At 42.1% G+C, this 18,378-nt stretch overlaps 1 protein-coding gene across 5 annotated transcripts in view; it reads left to right on the top strand.

The window, feature by feature from the left end:
• pigq (phosphatidylinositol glycan anchor biosynthesis, class Q) overlaps nucleotides 1-18,378 on the top strand; it is a 66,537-nt gene that overhangs the window by 41,256 nt on the left and 6,903 nt on the right. For 4 of the 5 annotated variants that reach the window (XM_030057057.1, XM_030057056.1, XM_030057058.1 and 1 more), the window contains exons 12-14: nucleotides 219-333; nucleotides 1,419-1,480; nucleotides 5,864-6,099. In XM_030057057.1, the coding sequence (XP_029912917.1) occupies nucleotides 219-333; nucleotides 1,419-1,480; nucleotides 5,864-6,016 (330 nt within the window). In that variant the 3' untranslated portion in view covers nucleotides 6,017-6,099. Of the gene's footprint in view, nucleotides 1-218; nucleotides 334-1,418; nucleotides 1,481-5,863; nucleotides 6,100-7,923; nucleotides 7,928-18,378 lie in introns of those variants that run through there. The other variant, XM_030057061.1, reaches the window with a different exon arrangement.

Genomic DNA, 18,378 nt, shown 5'->3' with positions numbered 1-18,378 from the left:
TAGGTTAACAATTTACATTTGGAGCATCCAGCCAGTATTCAGCACTCAGTAATGATGAGAGGAAGATAGCATCATTACTGTTTTACATCACAACAAGGGGTGGGAGGGTGGGGGGTGAGGGGATAATATCAATTATCCCTTTAGTAAAGGCACAACATGGAATCTAGATAAAAAAAAATCAGTTGGGTATGTTTGTTTTTGACCTCTGTGTGTGCCAGTTGCGGCTCGTGGTGGTGCTGTTCCAGGGTATTCTCCATCTCAGTGTGGATTTCATCAACTCCTTCCCCCTGTTTGCCATGGGCCTGCGCATCTGTCGGCCCTACAGACTGGCAGGTACACACTATCATATGGACACTACTGTCTGCCTGTCTGTTTAGACTTAGACTTAGACTTAGACTTCTTTTATTGTCATTAAAAGAAGTCTAAGTCTAAGTCTAAGTTTACACACAAGTCAGTTTTATTTAATCCTCTGAGTAATGTTCACTTTATTTCTTTCAATTTTTACATTTTGGAGTTATTTTCTGTTGATTTTCTTGAGTTTTGCAACATTTTGTTCATGATAATTTCATTAATCTTGTCTTATAATTGTCAATTATACTGTAATTTATTCATAATTATTGTAAATAATTGTAATTGCATTTTTTTCATGGTAATTTATTAATATTTTCCTGTAACTGTAAAGATTTATTCATAATAATTTTAAATCATTTACTGTTATTGCATTTTACTTAGTTTTTAATATAACTTTTTAACCTTAAACATTCCCCTCAAGGGGCGCCAGAGTAGCTCACCGAATTAAAGCATGTAGTACTTGTTAAGGCTGAGTCCTGATCGCAGCATCCTGTGTTCAAATCTGACCTCAGGCCATTTGCTGCATGTCATGCCTTCTCTCTCCCCTGCCTTTCCTGTCTCTCTCTACTGTTACTGTCAAATAAAGCAGAAATGCCCAAAAAAAAAAAATCTTAAAAAAACATTCCCCTCAAAAAAGTATAGAATATAATTATAATTTGTTTCACTGTATGGTTAGTAGTAGAACTTATGTGTCTTATCTGCTTTACTAAGCTTTACGGGGCTTCACATCTCTTTACAATTAAGTTCCTGTTGTTGGCCATTTACAATTTCACAACCTCTATGACTGAACACAGGTTCAGTCAGAAATAGGTTGCTTTGGAGAGCATTTTGGTTTTTCAAATTCAAGTGTGTGAAGAGTCTTTCTTTTGGTTTTCTAAGCCATACAGATAGCCTGTAATGGGCAGAATGGAGGGATGGAGAGCAGTTGTGTAGGAATGAGAGGCAGAAGTGACAGCTGCCAGGAGGAATAGATAGATAAAAGGATGACATGTTAGGACTAACTTGTCCTGTGACGTGTGTGTGTGTGTGTGTGTGTGTGTGTGTGTGTGTGTGTGTGGTACCTGCAGAGGGAGTGAAATTCAGGGTGTTGTGTGACGAGCCTGGGACAGCCCTTCACCTGCTGATGGAGGTAAGACCTGTCAGAACCCAAGGAGCTCACTCTGAACTTGATGAAAAAAGAACATGGTTTATTTAAAACAGAGGTAGGATGGTGAACAGTCCACGGGGAGAATATGGTTGTTGAGGAATCCGAGATGATGAGCTGCTGGCCGGCTTGATTTGGTGTGGCTAGCTGGCAGACTGGCTAGTTGAACTGCACAGACAGAAACAAAAATTAGAATTACAGGCAAACTATTGGAATATTCAAATGGCTAGGCTGCTCTGATACAACACCTTGTGCAGAGAGACAATCTGGCAGGGACTGAAGATCAGAGCAAAGTAGATAAACTGTGAGGTCTATGATGACCAGGTGAGCTTGATTGCTGAAGCAGAGCAGGTGTGGATCATGGCATCGAGGCGGACCAGACTTGGGGGCGGGGACAAGACAAGCAGACACATACAGACAGAGCAGACTGAATGACATAAAAACAAAGACAGAACATAAGCATTCCAACAAACTCATTCAGACAGACAAACAGAATTGTCACCCTGACCACACTGTGACAGAACTGCTACTTTGTTTCTATTTAAAACACACCAATACAAGGGGTGATCCATATGGAGTGAGCCTCTATGTAGAGGCTGCTTTTTTGGGGTCCTAGAAAGTTGACCATCTTCAGAAAGAGGTAGGTGAGAGGGTGTCTGTGTCAAATCAGGAGATTTTGACGGGTGTGTGACCAGTTTGAATCTACATTTCTGGATTGCAGCCATGACCACTATGGACATTGTCCTGTCTGCTTTACATGCCAAATCTTATTGAATTTCTACCGAGACTATCTCAGTAGATCAGCATACAGGGTCATGGTGGTAGTGTGACCCTCCTCCAGGTTGTCCACCAGCAGCTCTACTTGTGTATCCAAGAAAATGGTGGCCATCACCTTGCCTACACACATCACCATCTTTTTTTCCTAGGGGTCAGACAGCCTGAGTGTTTTGACTCCTGTGATTGTTCTTTAATCTTGGGTTGGAAGTGATGCACCCAGGTCTCATCCATGGTCTTCCGGATCTGCCTCAAAAATGGCAAAATCGTCATGGACTCAGCACGGACTCATGTGCTGAGTCCTTTGCTGGTCAGGTACAAGAAGTTTCGTGACCTAATGAACGGACATCTTGAACATTTGGAGTTGGTTGCAGATGACTGCATGGATATGCCTGAACTCTGCTGCCCACTTCTGTGCATGCTGTTCAAAGGGTCATTCTCCCCTAATGTTGCCCACCATGTCCTTGTGTCCTCCCAATAATCAGGTTTCCTCATTACCCCCAATGCTAACCATACTGTTACAGCGGTGCTTCAGCTGACTCACAGTGGCGGAGAGTACCCACCAGCCGGCCTCTTGCGGGGATTTCCCCAACAGAATGGCAGATGTTTTTTGTGTCTTTATATTTTCATCAGACTCAGTGTTTTTCGATTTCTTTAATGTTCTTCATCTTCAGTGAATGTAGAATGGTGGATTTTACAGGGCAAGAGTTTACACAGCACAAGACTCGTGTTTCTCCAGGAAAAAATCTAGCTGCCTTACACTTATTTTTCGTGATCTATTACCCTGGTTATGGAAATCAGCTTTCTCATTTACATGGCATTTGAAAAATCAGTTAACTACCCGCACAAGGCAAATAACCAGATTTCTAAAGTAGATATAAATGCAGCAAATGACTTGGAAAGATTAATTATACAGAAAAACAGCTCAAGTTAAAGTGCGTGGTAAATCTATGGCTATGTAACCCTACAACCAGGGTGGGAATTACACAATTTTACGGGCAAGGCCATTTGTCCTTTGGTGTGGCAACTTTTTTTTAGGGCATTAAGGCCACATGCCGTGGCACTAAGGCCATTGAGTAACATGCGTGGACTTGTAACCTATGCTATGAATAAACATCATGACTTCATACAATTCATACAAAAAACATCACACAAAATACAATGCGATTATACAAGTATTACCAACAAAATAAAATGTATAATCAAAATGTATTCATACTGTGGGCATTTCGCTCTCAAAATATAAACGTTTTTTGCTAGTATTCTCTCCATTTCAGCGGAAATACATGAGATCTGGCGTTAACTAGTCTTTGTCACCGAGCCAACTTGAGTTTATCATGTTTTCTAGACATCATGATTTCCCAAAACTGAATAAATACCACACATAGCAACACAAAACTGCTTTGCTAGTTCAATCATGTTGTAACTAGAATATGGAAAAAATAATATTTTCATGGGCCGATAGTTATACTCCTGCCGACTTCTTAGTCATTTTTAATCCAACAGGTGCCATGACAACGACTCACCAACACAGCTGATCTTTATCTACAACCAACCTATATTAACAGTTATATTTAAATACAGGCTACTGCTTTCCAGTGTCGGTGCCAGAAAAAACATCTATCTTTTCATAAACTCACCGGCAGATGTTTCATTTCAGCTGGGGGGGTGTCACTCCAATTTAACGTCAGCTCCGATTAATGTGGCTAAGCAGCAAAAGTAAGCACTAACATGAAGGCTGAACAGAGTTATATAATCACCTTTTCAGGCTGTTATCAATTCACCTCTGAAATAAAGACGACAGTTTTCACAGATTTCAATGTACAGATGCAAACAAATTGACAAATTAATTAAATCAGTGGCCTAGGCTACTCATAAAGTCTAAATAAATTAATAACGATTAATAGGCTAATTAATAACTGATAACATTAACACATTAATAACAAGAACAAAGTTACAGCCTGCACATCTCCGTGAAAAATCTTCCAGACACTGTAATGGCATGTTCAGACAGGACGCAATAACGCAAATTTGCGCATCAAGTTTATATTAAAAGTCAAAGCAAAGACGCCATTACGCGTGATTTCAGGCCAGGTGACGCGTGTGACGCGATCCGTGCGACGCGATGATGCTTCATCGCGTCCAACGCGTCATCGCGCAAGTTGAAAAATGTCAACTTTTGACACGATATCACGTGATGCTTTAACGCGATGGGTTAGGGTTAGGGTTAGGGTTAGGGTTAGGGTCGCCGCAGATGGAAATGTCTGCGGGACACCTACATCAGGGAGAGAAAGAAGGAGGGAGAGAGGAGGGCGGGTTCGCATCAACGCGTCCATCGCATGATAGACGCGATTGAGGAAATAAATGATTCCATGGTCTTGCGACGCATTACGTGTGTTACGCGCGATTAAACAGCGTTCATCGCATCCTGTCTGAACACACCTTAAGAGGTACTGAATCTGCCTCAGCAGGTACTGTCCATGGTGCTGAATCTTCGTCAGCAGGTACTGTACGTGGAAAATCCTACAGGTACTGTCCGTGGTGCTGAATCTGCAGAGGCATTTCATTCTCTTTATTATAGGAATTAAATCTCCATAAAATTCACGGATGATCTTGTTTAGCTCTTCTTTCCTTACAGTTGAGAAATCAGCTGTTTGCCCGGTGTTTGTCAGGTAGTCTTGTAGACATTTGACGGCCCAAGACGTTGACCGGGCCGTACCAGCTTCATTTCCTGACCTCTCCAGCCGATCTAGCTCTTCACTCGTCACTCTCGCGTATCTCTCCTTTTTCTGTTCTGTCTTGTCATCCTCGTTCAGCCATTTATCCAAACTTAGGTCGCCAAAGAAATCAAAATTAACAACAAAACGGTCCATTATGCAGGCTAACAAAGTTGACAGCGGCTTTTTATGCGGGTTTCAGTGAAACGTTTCCTGTTGCCATGGAAACCACACAGACTCGGGCAATAAGATATAGGCGGAGTAATATTTTCAGTGATGAGGTATTTTTCATTTGAGCACATTCTAAATGTTCGATTGACCAATCAGATTGCTCGGTCGGATCTATGTGTTGTATAATGTTTGCGCGCGCATGCAAAACATTGCTTTGCTTCAAAGCCACCAACATGAGCAGAAATTCAATTCATTTTGGGTCGGGATTTGCTTTTTTTTCCCTCGGGATTTTCTTGCATCCATGATAACCTTGAGAGATTGACTGCTTGGGGCACACCGGCCAAATTGGCCGTGAGGGGTACAATTATTTTCAGGGCATTATGGCCAGAGCAAGGGGCAACGATGGCCATGGCACATGGTCAACAACACATGTAATGTCTGTGAAATTAAACATTTTTAAAGTGCGGGATTACAGGCTACACACCTTGGCCAGCTCCACCCATCTCTGCCCTCTGCCCCACTGAAGACTGGCCTGGGAATGTGGACATGTTCTGGCAGAAAGTACAAGAAGCCTATTCGCTTTTTACATGGACCTTGGTGGATGGTTAAATCTGTGCAACCTACATTGAAAACTGTTGCTCATCTCCTAACTTAAGCCACACTTTACACTTTAGTGTGCTCATCACCTCCTTCTCTTCCTCCTCAGATTAACCCACTGAGGTGCAGCAGAGTGGTTCAAACCTACCGCACCCCGACTTACAGCTGTTACCCCAAAGACTCATGGGCTGCCCTGGTCAAGAAACTGTTTGTTGGGGAGCTGATCTACCCGTGGAGACACAAAATTTCTAAGGTCGACTGAGAGACAGGCCAGGAGCAAGAGGAAAGAGAACAGGTAGAATAAAATAAGAGAGGGAAACAGATGAAGGGAAAGGTGGGAGATGGGAAAACAAAGGGAGAGATCTGTCACTTACTCTGTGCTCAAGTTGTATGGGAACAATGCTGGGATGGTTCAACAGTTCAAAGCCACAACCTGGAAGTGCTTGCATTTTTTTAAGTTAACTGAAACTCTCAGGACACTATGTTTGTAGTTTTCTGTAGACTTAAGTTGCTCCTGATCAACATTTTCACCCTAAACACACATAAGCCCAATCCCAATTCACCCCTTATACCCCCACCACTTAGCCCTAACCCTCTGTTTCGCACATTCATGCATAGGAGTAGGGTGTCCCAATTCTTGTTGAGATAGAGGGGAAGGGCAAAGTGCTAGGGCTATATGGGCCTCCGAACAGAGGTTTTTTCAGAGGCACACTCCAAATGGACGGGTAGGAGAAATGCGGAACAAGCACCAGGAAAGAAGTCCACAATATAGCATATATGCACAAATTTCCATGCAAAACTCTTAAAATCAGTCAGTATATCTTAGTTTAATGTGAATGCAATGAAATATGTAATTGGTTCTTTAAGACAAGCATTTCTCAAAAATCAGTATTCACAGTGTCAATAGAATGTCAATTAAACAGTAATTTGTGAATGACAGTCCATCATTTTGACATATTTCTATGCCCCGCAAATGAGGTTTGAAAATTTAAATCCAACAGTGAATTCTGTGCCCTTTTGAGCTCCTCTGATGTAAGAGCAGGGCAGTGTGAACTGCTGTGGTTACAAGAACACTGTCCTGTCCTGTTATGTGCTTAATACAGTAGTCTCAAGAGGTGCAGTAGCCTGGTAATGTATCATTACTGTGCTGTTTTGTCTGATTTGTGTTTACCCAGACTCATTTCCCATCTATTGTAATGACAAATGTAGAACTTGTGTAAGGATTATGGCTGCTGATGAAGTACAAAGTGGTGTCCCATTTCCTAGGTAAACATTTCAGAAACAGGGGGGAGAGGCCAAGAGAAGGGAATTGGGATTGGTCCATTAGCTCAGTGATGACACATTGGAGTGCATGTTTTAGTGCAAAATGAACACTGCAGTGTTGATCACAAAGCAGACATCCAGCCAATAGTTGTGTCATGCTCTGGCATTTTAAGAGCCATGATCAGAAAACAATTTTTTGTGATGAAATTTCTTCAAAACCATTCCACACACTTGACTGCTTGCTTTTTTTCTGTGGGTGAATGCTGCACAAGGTGTTTAGAGAAAACTGATGGTCCACTTTGAAATCAGATTTTTATGCATTAAAAACACTGACAACAGATTATATCAGATTATTATAACAGTCTTACTCTTCTTGATTTTACTTTAGTTCTGAATGATGCCAACTGGCCAAACTAATTGTTTTTATTTTCCTTTAATATGATGTGTTTTTTTTTAATCTTTAGAAAATGCTAAACAAAATGAAAATAGAATAGATGTTTTGACTGGTTATAGCCACATAGACAGAATTTTTGTGAAGACACAGCCTTTTCCTATCCATTTAGACCTTCTGTCCACATAAAGACAGTGTTCCTGGTCACTGAAAATGGTGTTTTTCATTTGTGAACAGTGAAAATGAAATTTTAAACCACTGACCTCACCAGCACAGCTTTGTTTGGATGCTGACCTCACACAGGCACCACTTTGATCATGGTACTTTCAACAACTTGTATTTATTTGTGACTTAACCTCCTCCTCTCCTCCTATACATACACACATGCACACATGTATCTACATATATATAAGTTTGGACACACCTTCTCATTCAATGCGTTTTCTTTATTTTCATGACTATTTACATTGTAGATTCTCACTGAAGGAATCAAAACTATGAATGAACACGTGGAGTTATGTACTTAACAAAAAAAGGTGAAATAACTGAAAACATGTTTTATATTCTAGTTTCTTCAAAATAGCCACCCTTTGCTCTGATTACTGCTTTGCACACTCTTGGCATTCTCTCGATGAGCTTAAAATAAAACGAAAATAAAGAAAACGCATTGAATGAGAAGGTGTGTCCACACTTTTGGCCTGTACTATATATATATATATATGTGTGTGTGTGTGTGTGTGTGTGTGTGTGTGTGTGTGTGTGTGTGTGTGTGTGTGTGTGTGTGCGTGTGTGTGTGTGTGTGTGTATTTATATACACTACTCACAAAAAGTTAAGGATATTTGGCTTTCGGGTGAAATTTATGTAAAATGTAAAATGTTCACGCTACAGTGATATTATATCATGAAAGTAGGGCATTTAAGTAGAAGCATGCACTGGTGATTTCCTCATCTCAAACAATTTCTTGAAACAAAAGCCAACAACAGTGGTGGATATACCACAACAAAAAATGTCAGTGTCAATAACTTGTCATGTGCCCTTGAGCATCAATTACAGCTTGACAACGACGTCTCATGCTGTTCACAAGTCGACTTATTGTCTGCTGAGGCATGGCATCCCACTCTTCTTGAAGGGCGGCCCTCAGGACATTGAGGTTCTGGGGTACAGAGCTCCGAGCCTCTACACGGTGACTCAGCTGATCCCAGAGGTTTTCTATGGGATTCAGGTCTGGAGAAAGTGCAGGCCACTCCATCTGAGGTACCCCAGTCTCCAGCAGCCGTTCCCTAATGATACGACCTCGATGAGCTGGAGCATCAAACACCTGATGTGAATTTTGCCGTTAAACTCCTTGTTAGAGAACAGCAACTTGTGCAAAAAGTACTGAAACATTAAACAGCTGGACATGTGCATTCAAAAGTTTACAGAAGGTCACATTAAGTTCACCTGTAAAGGTTATAATGCATTTTAGGTTCATCCTGAAATTTCACCCGAAAGCCGAATATCCCTAACTTTTTGTGAGTAGTGGATATAAATGTATTTATATATATCTGTATGTATCTAGATAGATAGATAGATAGATAGATAGATAGATAGATAGATGTGTGTGTGTGTGTGTGTGTGTGTGTGTCTGTTTAATCTTCTGCTCAGGTCATCTTACCCATGTCTTTTTTGTGTCAAGTGATTGTAAATTCACCTTTAGCCAGTCTGAGCTTTCCTGTGTTAAGGTGAATTATTGCTGTTCTGTTGTCTTACTTTCATTGTTATTGCCCATGTTCCTTGCCTTCTGTTGTGCCAATTCAGATGAAGTGATTTTTTTTAATGGGGATTTTAAATGGGGAAATCGGGGAGATTTGGGGGACATTCTTTTATTTCATTTTACTTTTCCTATCTGTTGAATCACCATTGAATATTCTATTGCCCTTTAATAAAATTCATTGATATTTAACATTGTGATATCTCTTCTTTTCAAATGAGGCTCATCAATCAATATATAATGGCCTTTAGCATTAGAGGAAAAATTAAGCCTGAAACGATTATTGATCAGATCTTAAACAACTGAATCAGTGGTTGTGAGCATGAATCACACTCTCCTAAAAGCGAGACACCAGAGAACCAAGACAGTGTAATTTCATTTAATCTAATCTTTAATGTCAACAAGACACAAGACCTGAAGCTGTTCTATCAGCAGTGAGTTTCAGACAGAGTGGAAGTGGTCATGGAATCTTCATTTTATCAGTGATAAAATCAGTGATATCAATGACAATTTCATTTGGCAATACTCTGTGTGGACATTTGTAAACATTCCTCAGGGTGGAATCACTATTTTGGATTTACCTTTTGTATTAAATGGGTGTGTGTGTGTGTGTATGTGTGTGTGTGTGTGTGTGTGTGTGTGTGTGTGTGTGTGTGTGTGTGTGTGTGTGTGTGTGTAAATAAACCTTGAGTTAATGTTAGGCAATACCTAAAAAAGCTAAGCAGGGTTGTGAGGGAGCTGCAGGCATCCCCTCACTAAGCAGGTGCACAGCTCCATTATGCACACCCCAAACACATATATATATATATGTACGTATATATCAGATTAAGATGTGTTATTTATGCAGTTGTAGTGATTGTGATTGTGGCAGTCTGCTAAAGACGGATCCTATTTAGTGGATTGGTACACACACACACACACAATTGGGTTATTTTCAAATGTTTTCTTTTACAAGGATACAAGGATACAAGGATACAAGGAAGTTTATTTGTCATTATACAACAGGTTGAATAATGAAATTAAAGTGTGGTTCCCTCTTGATTGATTAATTGATTGTATAGAAAATAAAATTATTAAACATGGAGGAGTGCAGATGGTGCATTTAGTAGTCTCACAGCCTGAGGGAAGAAGCTGCTCTGTAGTCTGGTGGTACGGCAGCGAATACTTCTGTATCTTTTTCCTGACGGCAGCAGGGTGAACAGGCTGTGGCTGGGGTGGCTGTTGTCTTTTAGGATCCTTTTGGCTCTGCGCAGGCACCTCACCTCCCCGATATCACTGATGCTTGGTAGATGGGTGCCAATGATGTTTTGGGCAGTTTTAATCACTCGTTGCAGAGTCTTCCTGTCCTGGGCCGTGCACATCCCATGCCAGTTTGTGATGTTTACAGTCAGGATGCTTTCAATCGCTCCTTTGTAGAAGCTGACAGGAACTTGGCATGGGAATTTTGCTTTCTTAAGTTTCCTTAAGAAATACAGCCGTTTCTGGGCTTTTTTAACCACGGCAGAGATATGTGAAGTCCATGTTAGGTTCTCTGTTATGTTGATTCCCAGGAACTTAAAACTGCTCACTTGCTCCACCTCAGCTCCACTGATGTAGACAGGGTTGTGTGTCTTTGCCTCCTTTTTTCTAAAATCAACTATCAGCTCTTTGGTTTTGCTGACATTGAGCAGTAGGTTGTTGTCTGTGCACCATTCTGCAAGATGGTTGATTTCCTCCCGATATGAGAACTCATCATTGTTGGAAATCCGGCCGATGATGGTGGTGTCATCCGCGAACTTCACAATAGAGTTCTCTCCATGTCGGGGGTTGCAGTCGTGGGTGTACAGCGTGAACAGGAGGGGGCTGAGCACACAGCCCTGGGGCGCTCCAGTGTTGAGCACTAGAGTGGAGGAGGAGAGACTGCCAATCCGAACTGACTGGGGTCTGTTTGTGAGGAAGTCCAGTATCCAGTTGCAGAGAGTGGTACTGATGCCCAGAGTGTTCAGTTTTCCAATCAGCTTCATGGGGGAGATTGTGTTGAAAGCTGAGCTGAAATCAACAAACAGCATTCTGATGTAGGTGCAGCTTTTCTCCAGGTGAGTGAAGACTGACTGGAGAGCAGTGGATATGGCATCCTCTGTGGATCTGTTGGTTCTGAATGCAAACTGCTGAGGGTCCAGACTGGCAGGGATGTTGTTCTTTATGTGCTGGAGAACCAGTTTCTCAAAGCACTTCATCAGGATGGGGGTGAGTGCCACAGGGCGGTAGTCATTTAGATTAGACACTGCAGACTTTTTAGGCACAGGGATAATGGTGGCTGTCTTGAAGCAGGTGGGAACACTCTCCTGTGACAGTGATATGTTGAAGATGTCAGTAATGACATCCACTAGCTGGTTGGCACATGTTTTTAGTAAACGGCCAGGGATGTTGTCAGGCCCAGCAGCTTTACTCATATTCACTTTCAGCAGGACTTTCCTCACATCCACTGTGGATACCGACAGTGGCCGGTCCTCTGGAGGCGGAGTAGACTTTACAGCTGATTCCTTGTTGAGGAGGTCAAAGCGAGCATAGAATGTGTTTAGCTCGTCTGGTAACGTGGCCTCACACATGATGGGAGCGCTCCTGGTTTTGTAGCCTGTCACATTTTTGACCGCCTGCCACAAGTCTTTGCTGTTGTTGGTGTTGAGGTCTCTCTCCAGTCTCTGCTGATGCCTTCGCTTTGCCTCCTTGATGCCAGCTTTCAGTTTTGCTCTGGCAGTGTTGTAGGCTTCTTTGTCACCTGACTTGAAGGCAGCTTTTTTGGCTCTACATAGAGCTCTCACCTCTCCATTCATCCAGGCTTTCTCATTAGGGAATGATTTAACTGTCCTTGTTTTTACCACATCATCAGCACATCTGGCTGCTGATGACCTCATACAATTCCTGGAGTGCATTTTTTGAATTTGCATCCGGTGGAATGTAAACAGCAGCAACAAACACACTGGTGAATTCTCTAGGCAGGTAATATGGCCGACATCTGAGCAGTAAAAACTCAATGTCAGGTGAACATTTTCCATCCACTCTGACTGCACCTGAGCACCAAGCATCATTGATGTACACACAGAGCCCGCCCCCTCTCGTCTTACCGGAGTCTTGTGTTCTGTCGGCCCGGAACAGGCTCCGCCCGTCCAGTGTTAAAGCCTCATCCGGTATGTTTTCATGTAGCCACGTCTCTGTTAGGATGAGAACGCCGCAGTGTCTGATCTCTCCCTGCTGGGTCAGCCTGAGCCGTATCTCGTCCATTTTGTTCTCCTGTGATCGGACGTTAGCCAGGAGTAGGCTGGGTAACGGCACAGCCTTGGGTCCAAGCCTCCTCAGCCTCAGTCGCACCCCGGCTCGCCTCCCCCTCCTCCTGCGTCGACTACACCGCCCGCGATGACGTCCAATCCGAACGCCCTGGTCGTCGGATCTTAAGATGCAGAGTGCAGATATAATCCCAAGGTCCGCGGCACTCAGTTCAATTTTTGCACTTCCTTTCCTGATGTTGAGGAGTGTATTACTGTCATAAGTAATACACACGCAGGTGGTACGATTCTCAGCAGTAAAAACAGAAGAATCGCTCCTATTTTTGTTGAAATTAAGGGAGCCATCAGCTGCTGCATCCATGTGCGCCGCCGTTGCCATGGTTCTTTTGTTATGTTGTGAATTTGGTCCAGAGGCCTGTACCATAAAGCTGGATTTGGGCTTAGCGAGCTAACTTCAGGCTTAACCCTGGCTTTTCTGTACCATAAAGGTGGCTTACTTTTTATCGGGCTATGTTGCCGTGGTAACGTATGCTGAACACCTAACCTGCTCCGGAGCAGGCTAAGTTCAGGACAAGAGCTCAGCAGGTAGAAAAGCCCCACCTACTGACCAATCAGCTCTCTTGGAAAATGGCCTGCCCATTTTCCCTTTCTTCTTCTTTTATAAAATTAAAATTAATACATTTTACAATTCTTCTTGTAGGCTATTTTTTTTTGTTACTCATGACTGCACTGTCCAACCAAAAATTGATCTTGTAGACTGATGTAGCCTAATGTTTTTTTTTTTTTTTTTTTTTTTTTAATGTTTATGAAAATAAATTAGGGGAATTTAATTCAGAGGGTTAAATAAAAGTTTCATAAAATACACGCCAGCCTCTGGGCTCCTTTAGGTTTCCATTAGTTTGCTCATATTTAGTATTTAGGGAGTCTGCCCTGAAAAGTCCACATGGGAGTTGATGCTAAATGTTTTACTGTCTTTAAGTGACGGTGAAATAATATTTTAACCAGCAGAATAATTACGAGGCGTCAGATGCTTTATAAAATGAAATATCAAAACCAGTTGAATCAAAGTGGCGATTCTGACGAAACTCAAACTGAAGGCAGCGGTCCAGCGAGGGTCGACCCTCACTGTGAGAGAGGGCCAGTTCCTCTGCAGGAGTGTATGGCTGAGTGGGAGACACATTCATTTATTGAACACACACGTTACTGTCAGATCTACTCGTGCCGTCATGGTGGGGAAGTAATATTATAATCCCACTAATTTACGCATTGACACAGTCGGCGATTTTTTGCCACCATTCCTTGCGGCTTTTGGCAGCTGCAACTGTGTTGCTTTTTGCCTGGATTATTGATTTATATTCCTCGTATTTATTAATGATTATTGTCTACTCCCCGGTTGTGACGTATGCGGCCTTTGTAGATTTTTCCATGTCTGCGATTGGTCGCATGCAGCAAACTCCGCCCTTTTTATGTGAGCGCGCACAGATCTAGATTGGAAAGCCTGGGTTGAATTAGTGAGTTGATAGCCGGCTTTATGGTACCGAAAATCCTGAGTGCTGATGTCTCGTTAAGTGAAGCCAGATAAGTAAGAGAAAGCCCGACTATGTTAATCCAGCTTTATGGTACAGGCCTCTGGTGTATGTAGGGGAGACTGGGGACAGTTGCAACAAGGGACGGTTGCAACAAGCCTTATTTCTCCAATCAGAAACATGCTAGAGTGATGACACTCACACTGCACATGCTCAGTTAGACCCTCTACCCACAAACAAGAGAGTGGCCATATTGATCATCTGGTCCAGCTTTTATCAAGGCAAAACTGTTTTGGAGGTATGAAAGTAGATTTTTTCATGAGCTGTATTTTTGTCATACTGTCCTGGTCTTTTGTATGAATTAATCCAAACCTACCTAGCTTGAATCACTGTTTTGTTGACTATTCAGTGACACCGTTTACATGTGTCAATGTCACTGTGGCTAGTTAGCACATGGTGTTTTGTCATGACTGATACCACAGGGACGGTTGCAACAGTTGCAACTGTCCCTATGCTAATATCAAAACAGACCACACAACAGTATTTTTGAAGATTTTTAGCTCAAAATAGGCACAATTAATATATTTCATTGCTCATGATGAACAGAACAGGCAATCATAATGAGAAACTAATGCTAATGATAAACAAAATAATTCCCCAAATAACTTGTTGAGCAAAAATGAACAATTAGTTATTGTTGTATATTGTTGTATGTGCTGTGCTATGGGACAAACTAAATAAATTTTCCTGTGAAAACAGTCATATTGAGTTTCTATAGCTTCAGTAACATTTACACATTGCTTCAGTAACATCTACACATTAACTCAGGGTAGGCCTATGTTTTACACAAAACAAAACTTAGTAAATACTTTAATACTGTATACTGTGCTTATTCAGACAAAAATCAGAAGATAATTGGTGAAATTTAATGATTTTTTAATATGTTGCAACTGTCCCCAGGTTTGGGGTCAGTTGCAACGTTTGAATTCCTTTATTCAAATAAATATTGTGATTGATATGTTATATGTAGCCATCTTTAAATGGTATGGGTATATAGCAGACAGATGTAGGTTTAATATGTAAAAATTTGGTGTGCCTAGTCCAAATAGTCTCTGAGTAACTGAGGGTAATGTAAAAAGTGTTGCAACTGTCCCCAGTCTCCCCTACCTGTTTACATGCTGCAACCAAGTAAACGACAGAGCTCTGTTGCAATTTGGGTCCTGTGCTTATTCCTGCTGGCTGTACAGCTCAGTAGCCGCTGCCAATCCTGGTGGAGTAAGGAACAGTGTACCATCCAAACCCTACAAGGGTACAGTGAATTCCCATGTAAAACAGCTTTTACTTTTAGTGCAAAATGGAACAAGAACAAACCTTGCAATATGTAGTGCAAATTTCAGTCTTTCTTTAGAAATTCACGATAACATGTATCAAATGAGAAAACAAGGAGATTATAAAAAATATGTAATACTATCCAATACTTTTATAAAACTAAACAAGATTTAAACTTCAAATATTAGAATAGAACAACTGCCCAAAACATCATTGGCACCCATCTACCAAGCATCAGTGATATCGGGGAGGTGAAGTGCCTGTGCAGAGCCAAAAGGATCCTAAAAGACAACACCCACCCCACCCACAGCCTGTTCACCCTGCTGCCATCAGGCAAAAGATACAGAAGTATCCGCTGCCGTACCACCAGACTACAGAGCAGCTTCTTCCCTCAGGCTGTGAGACTACTAAATGCACCATCTGAACTCCTCCAGGCTTAATAATTCTATTTTCTACACAATCAATCAATTAATCAATCAAGAGGGACCCACACTTTAATTTCATTATTCAACCTGTTGTATAATGACAAATAAACTTCCTTGTATCCTTGTATCCTTCTATGAGTGCAAATTTTAAGAACATTTTGGATTGAAAACTCACAATAATAACACTAATGTTGTACACCTGAGCTGCTTTGACCAAATCAGGAGATGAGCTCCATGACTTAGCTTACTTTCTGTAAATGTAGAGGGTTGGAAAATGGCCTCTATTAAAGGAAGGAAAAAAAACTGACACCCCCTTATTTTTTTCAAAACATATTAGCTTCATTTAATTTAACATTTGGCGTAAATGTTGTTGTTCATTTTTGTGACAGTAGGTGTCACTGTAACACTAGGGAACAGTGGGGGGCGCCCAACTCAAGCCGTGTCGGTCTAGAAGAAGAAAAATAAACATGGCACTTGAGTTGGCCAGACGATTTAAACAGCGTCTGTTCCTCCCTGCTCCACAGGTATGTACAACTTGGTGTAGACATCTAAGATTGAGTTGTTATGTTGCATAAGCACTCACTAAGCATTTTCCGACATATATGTGCGATCTAAGTAGTTAAAAAAGCGAGCTTGGATGTAGTTTTGTGTATCGTGTATTTTGTTAGCTAGCACCTCGTGTAGCACGGCCAAATGGTACAATGACCAAAACCGACATTTTGTGAGAAGTATTTACCATTTGTTAATTATTTGTTAATCTAATATGTACTGCCACGTACACGGGATTATCATTTCCTTCTGTTGTGCATTGGTGTTGTGAACGAAGCTGGGGGACATTTGTGTTTTTGTTGTCATCCAGATATGTTGTGGTTGGGAGGGATGTTGAGTTTCAGTGATGTTTTTGAACTGCTTTGTGTTATGAGAAAAAAATAAACATGGCACTTGAGTTGGCCAGACGATTTAAACAGCGTCTGTTCCTCCCTGCTCCACAGTGTCTGTTCCTACCTGCTCCACAGTTTTCCAGGGCTGTGCAGCAAGTTTGCTACCGGCCCAGGTACCCCTAGGCTTGAGGTCGGTAACAATTGGGGGCTCGTCCGGGATCGCTCTAGCTGTCTGAAGACGCCAGAACTGCAACTGCGACATCCTGTTTCCAGAGCTCCAGGGAAGGCTGCTCTTCACAGCGTCATCCAGAGGGCCGCGGCTTCAGGGAATCCAGTCACGATGGCTACTTCAGATCGTCGGCAGCTGATTTGGAAACTGCAGAAGAAATTAACAGCTTTGGATATCAACCAGCTACAGGCGGTGGCAGGTGAAATCAGTGATCTCCAGAAGGAAAAGGCTTTAGATATATCCACATTGACTGAACCTGAACTGTTTGATGTGATTGTTGATTTTATGAGGAGTGATAAACTCAAGGACATGGAAGATGAAGGCATGTCTTGTCTAATGTTTCTCCTTGACATGGTTGAAGACTTGCTAATAGCTACATACACTGCTCCCACCGTGGTGGAAGCTGAAAATGTTGATCCCCAGGAAAACCTCGATCCCCAGCGTGATACATCTTCACCTATACCTACCAAGACACCGACCAACAGCAGAGATGTTGCCAAGGCACAGTTCACTCCAGAGGTAGTCATCCCAGTCAAGTCTACTGCTCCCACCAGAGACTCTGTGAAAGGTGTGAGAGTCAGCACATCCTCATGTGTTTCTGATCAGGTGGTAAGACTTACTGAGGTTGCAAACTTGTTACCTCGTAGAGAGTTCAAAATTCATGGTGGTCAACTATCTGATGCTGGGTCTGAAATCTCTTATGTCAGTATCTGTAAACAAATAGATGAAGGTCTTAATGAGGGTTTTAGTGAGTCTGAGGTTATCAGAACAGTGATAAAAGTAACCAAACCAGGTAACTTCAGAGAAATGCTAACCAACAAAGATGACCTCACTGTAGATGAGTTAAAACGCTTTCTCAAGTCTCATATCAGAGAGAAAAGCAGTACAGAACTCTTTCATGAGCTGAGTAACGCTAAACAGCAGGATAAAGAGACTCCACAGCAGTTTATGTATAGGATCATGGGTCTTAAACAGCGTGTTTTATCAGCTTCACAACAAAGTGATACTGAATTCAGTTATGACAAAAAGCTGGTACAGGGTACATTCCTTCATACACTTTATCAAGGGTTGAATGAGAAAAACAGCCACATAAGGAGTGACCTTAAACCTTACCTCAGAGACTCACAGGTCACTGATGACTTTTTGCTTGAGCAAATCACTAAGTCAGCTACTGAGGAGGCAGACAGACTTAAACGCCTTGGTTCTGTGACTAAATCCAAATCTGTGACTGCTAGCTCAGCCCAGCAGGGTGACAGCCGACCAGTGGACCAGGCAAAGCTGACTGAAGTTAACCGTGACATCCAGGCTAATCAGACTGCGATCATGGAACTGACTGCTCAGGTATCTGCACTGACAAAACACTTGACTAACCTTACCACAAAAACAGACAGTGGGACCCCCAGAGACTTTCAACAGCCCCAGATCAGCATCCAGAGTGGGAGGACTGATAACAAAGGCCGATGTTCTCATTGTGTGCAACAGGGAAATATGACATGCTGTCATTGCTTCCGCTGTGGCCAGGCTGGACACCGAGCTGTTGGCTGCCTGAAAAGACAGCGATCGGGA

The sequence above is a fragment of the Myripristis murdjan genome, chromosome 8, assembly GCF_902150065.1.
Source record: "Myripristis murdjan chromosome 8, fMyrMur1.1, whole genome shotgun sequence".
NCBI lineage: Eukaryota > Metazoa > Chordata > Actinopteri > Holocentriformes > Holocentridae > Myripristis > Myripristis murdjan.
This window is presented reverse-complemented; position numbering and strand designations above follow the sequence as displayed.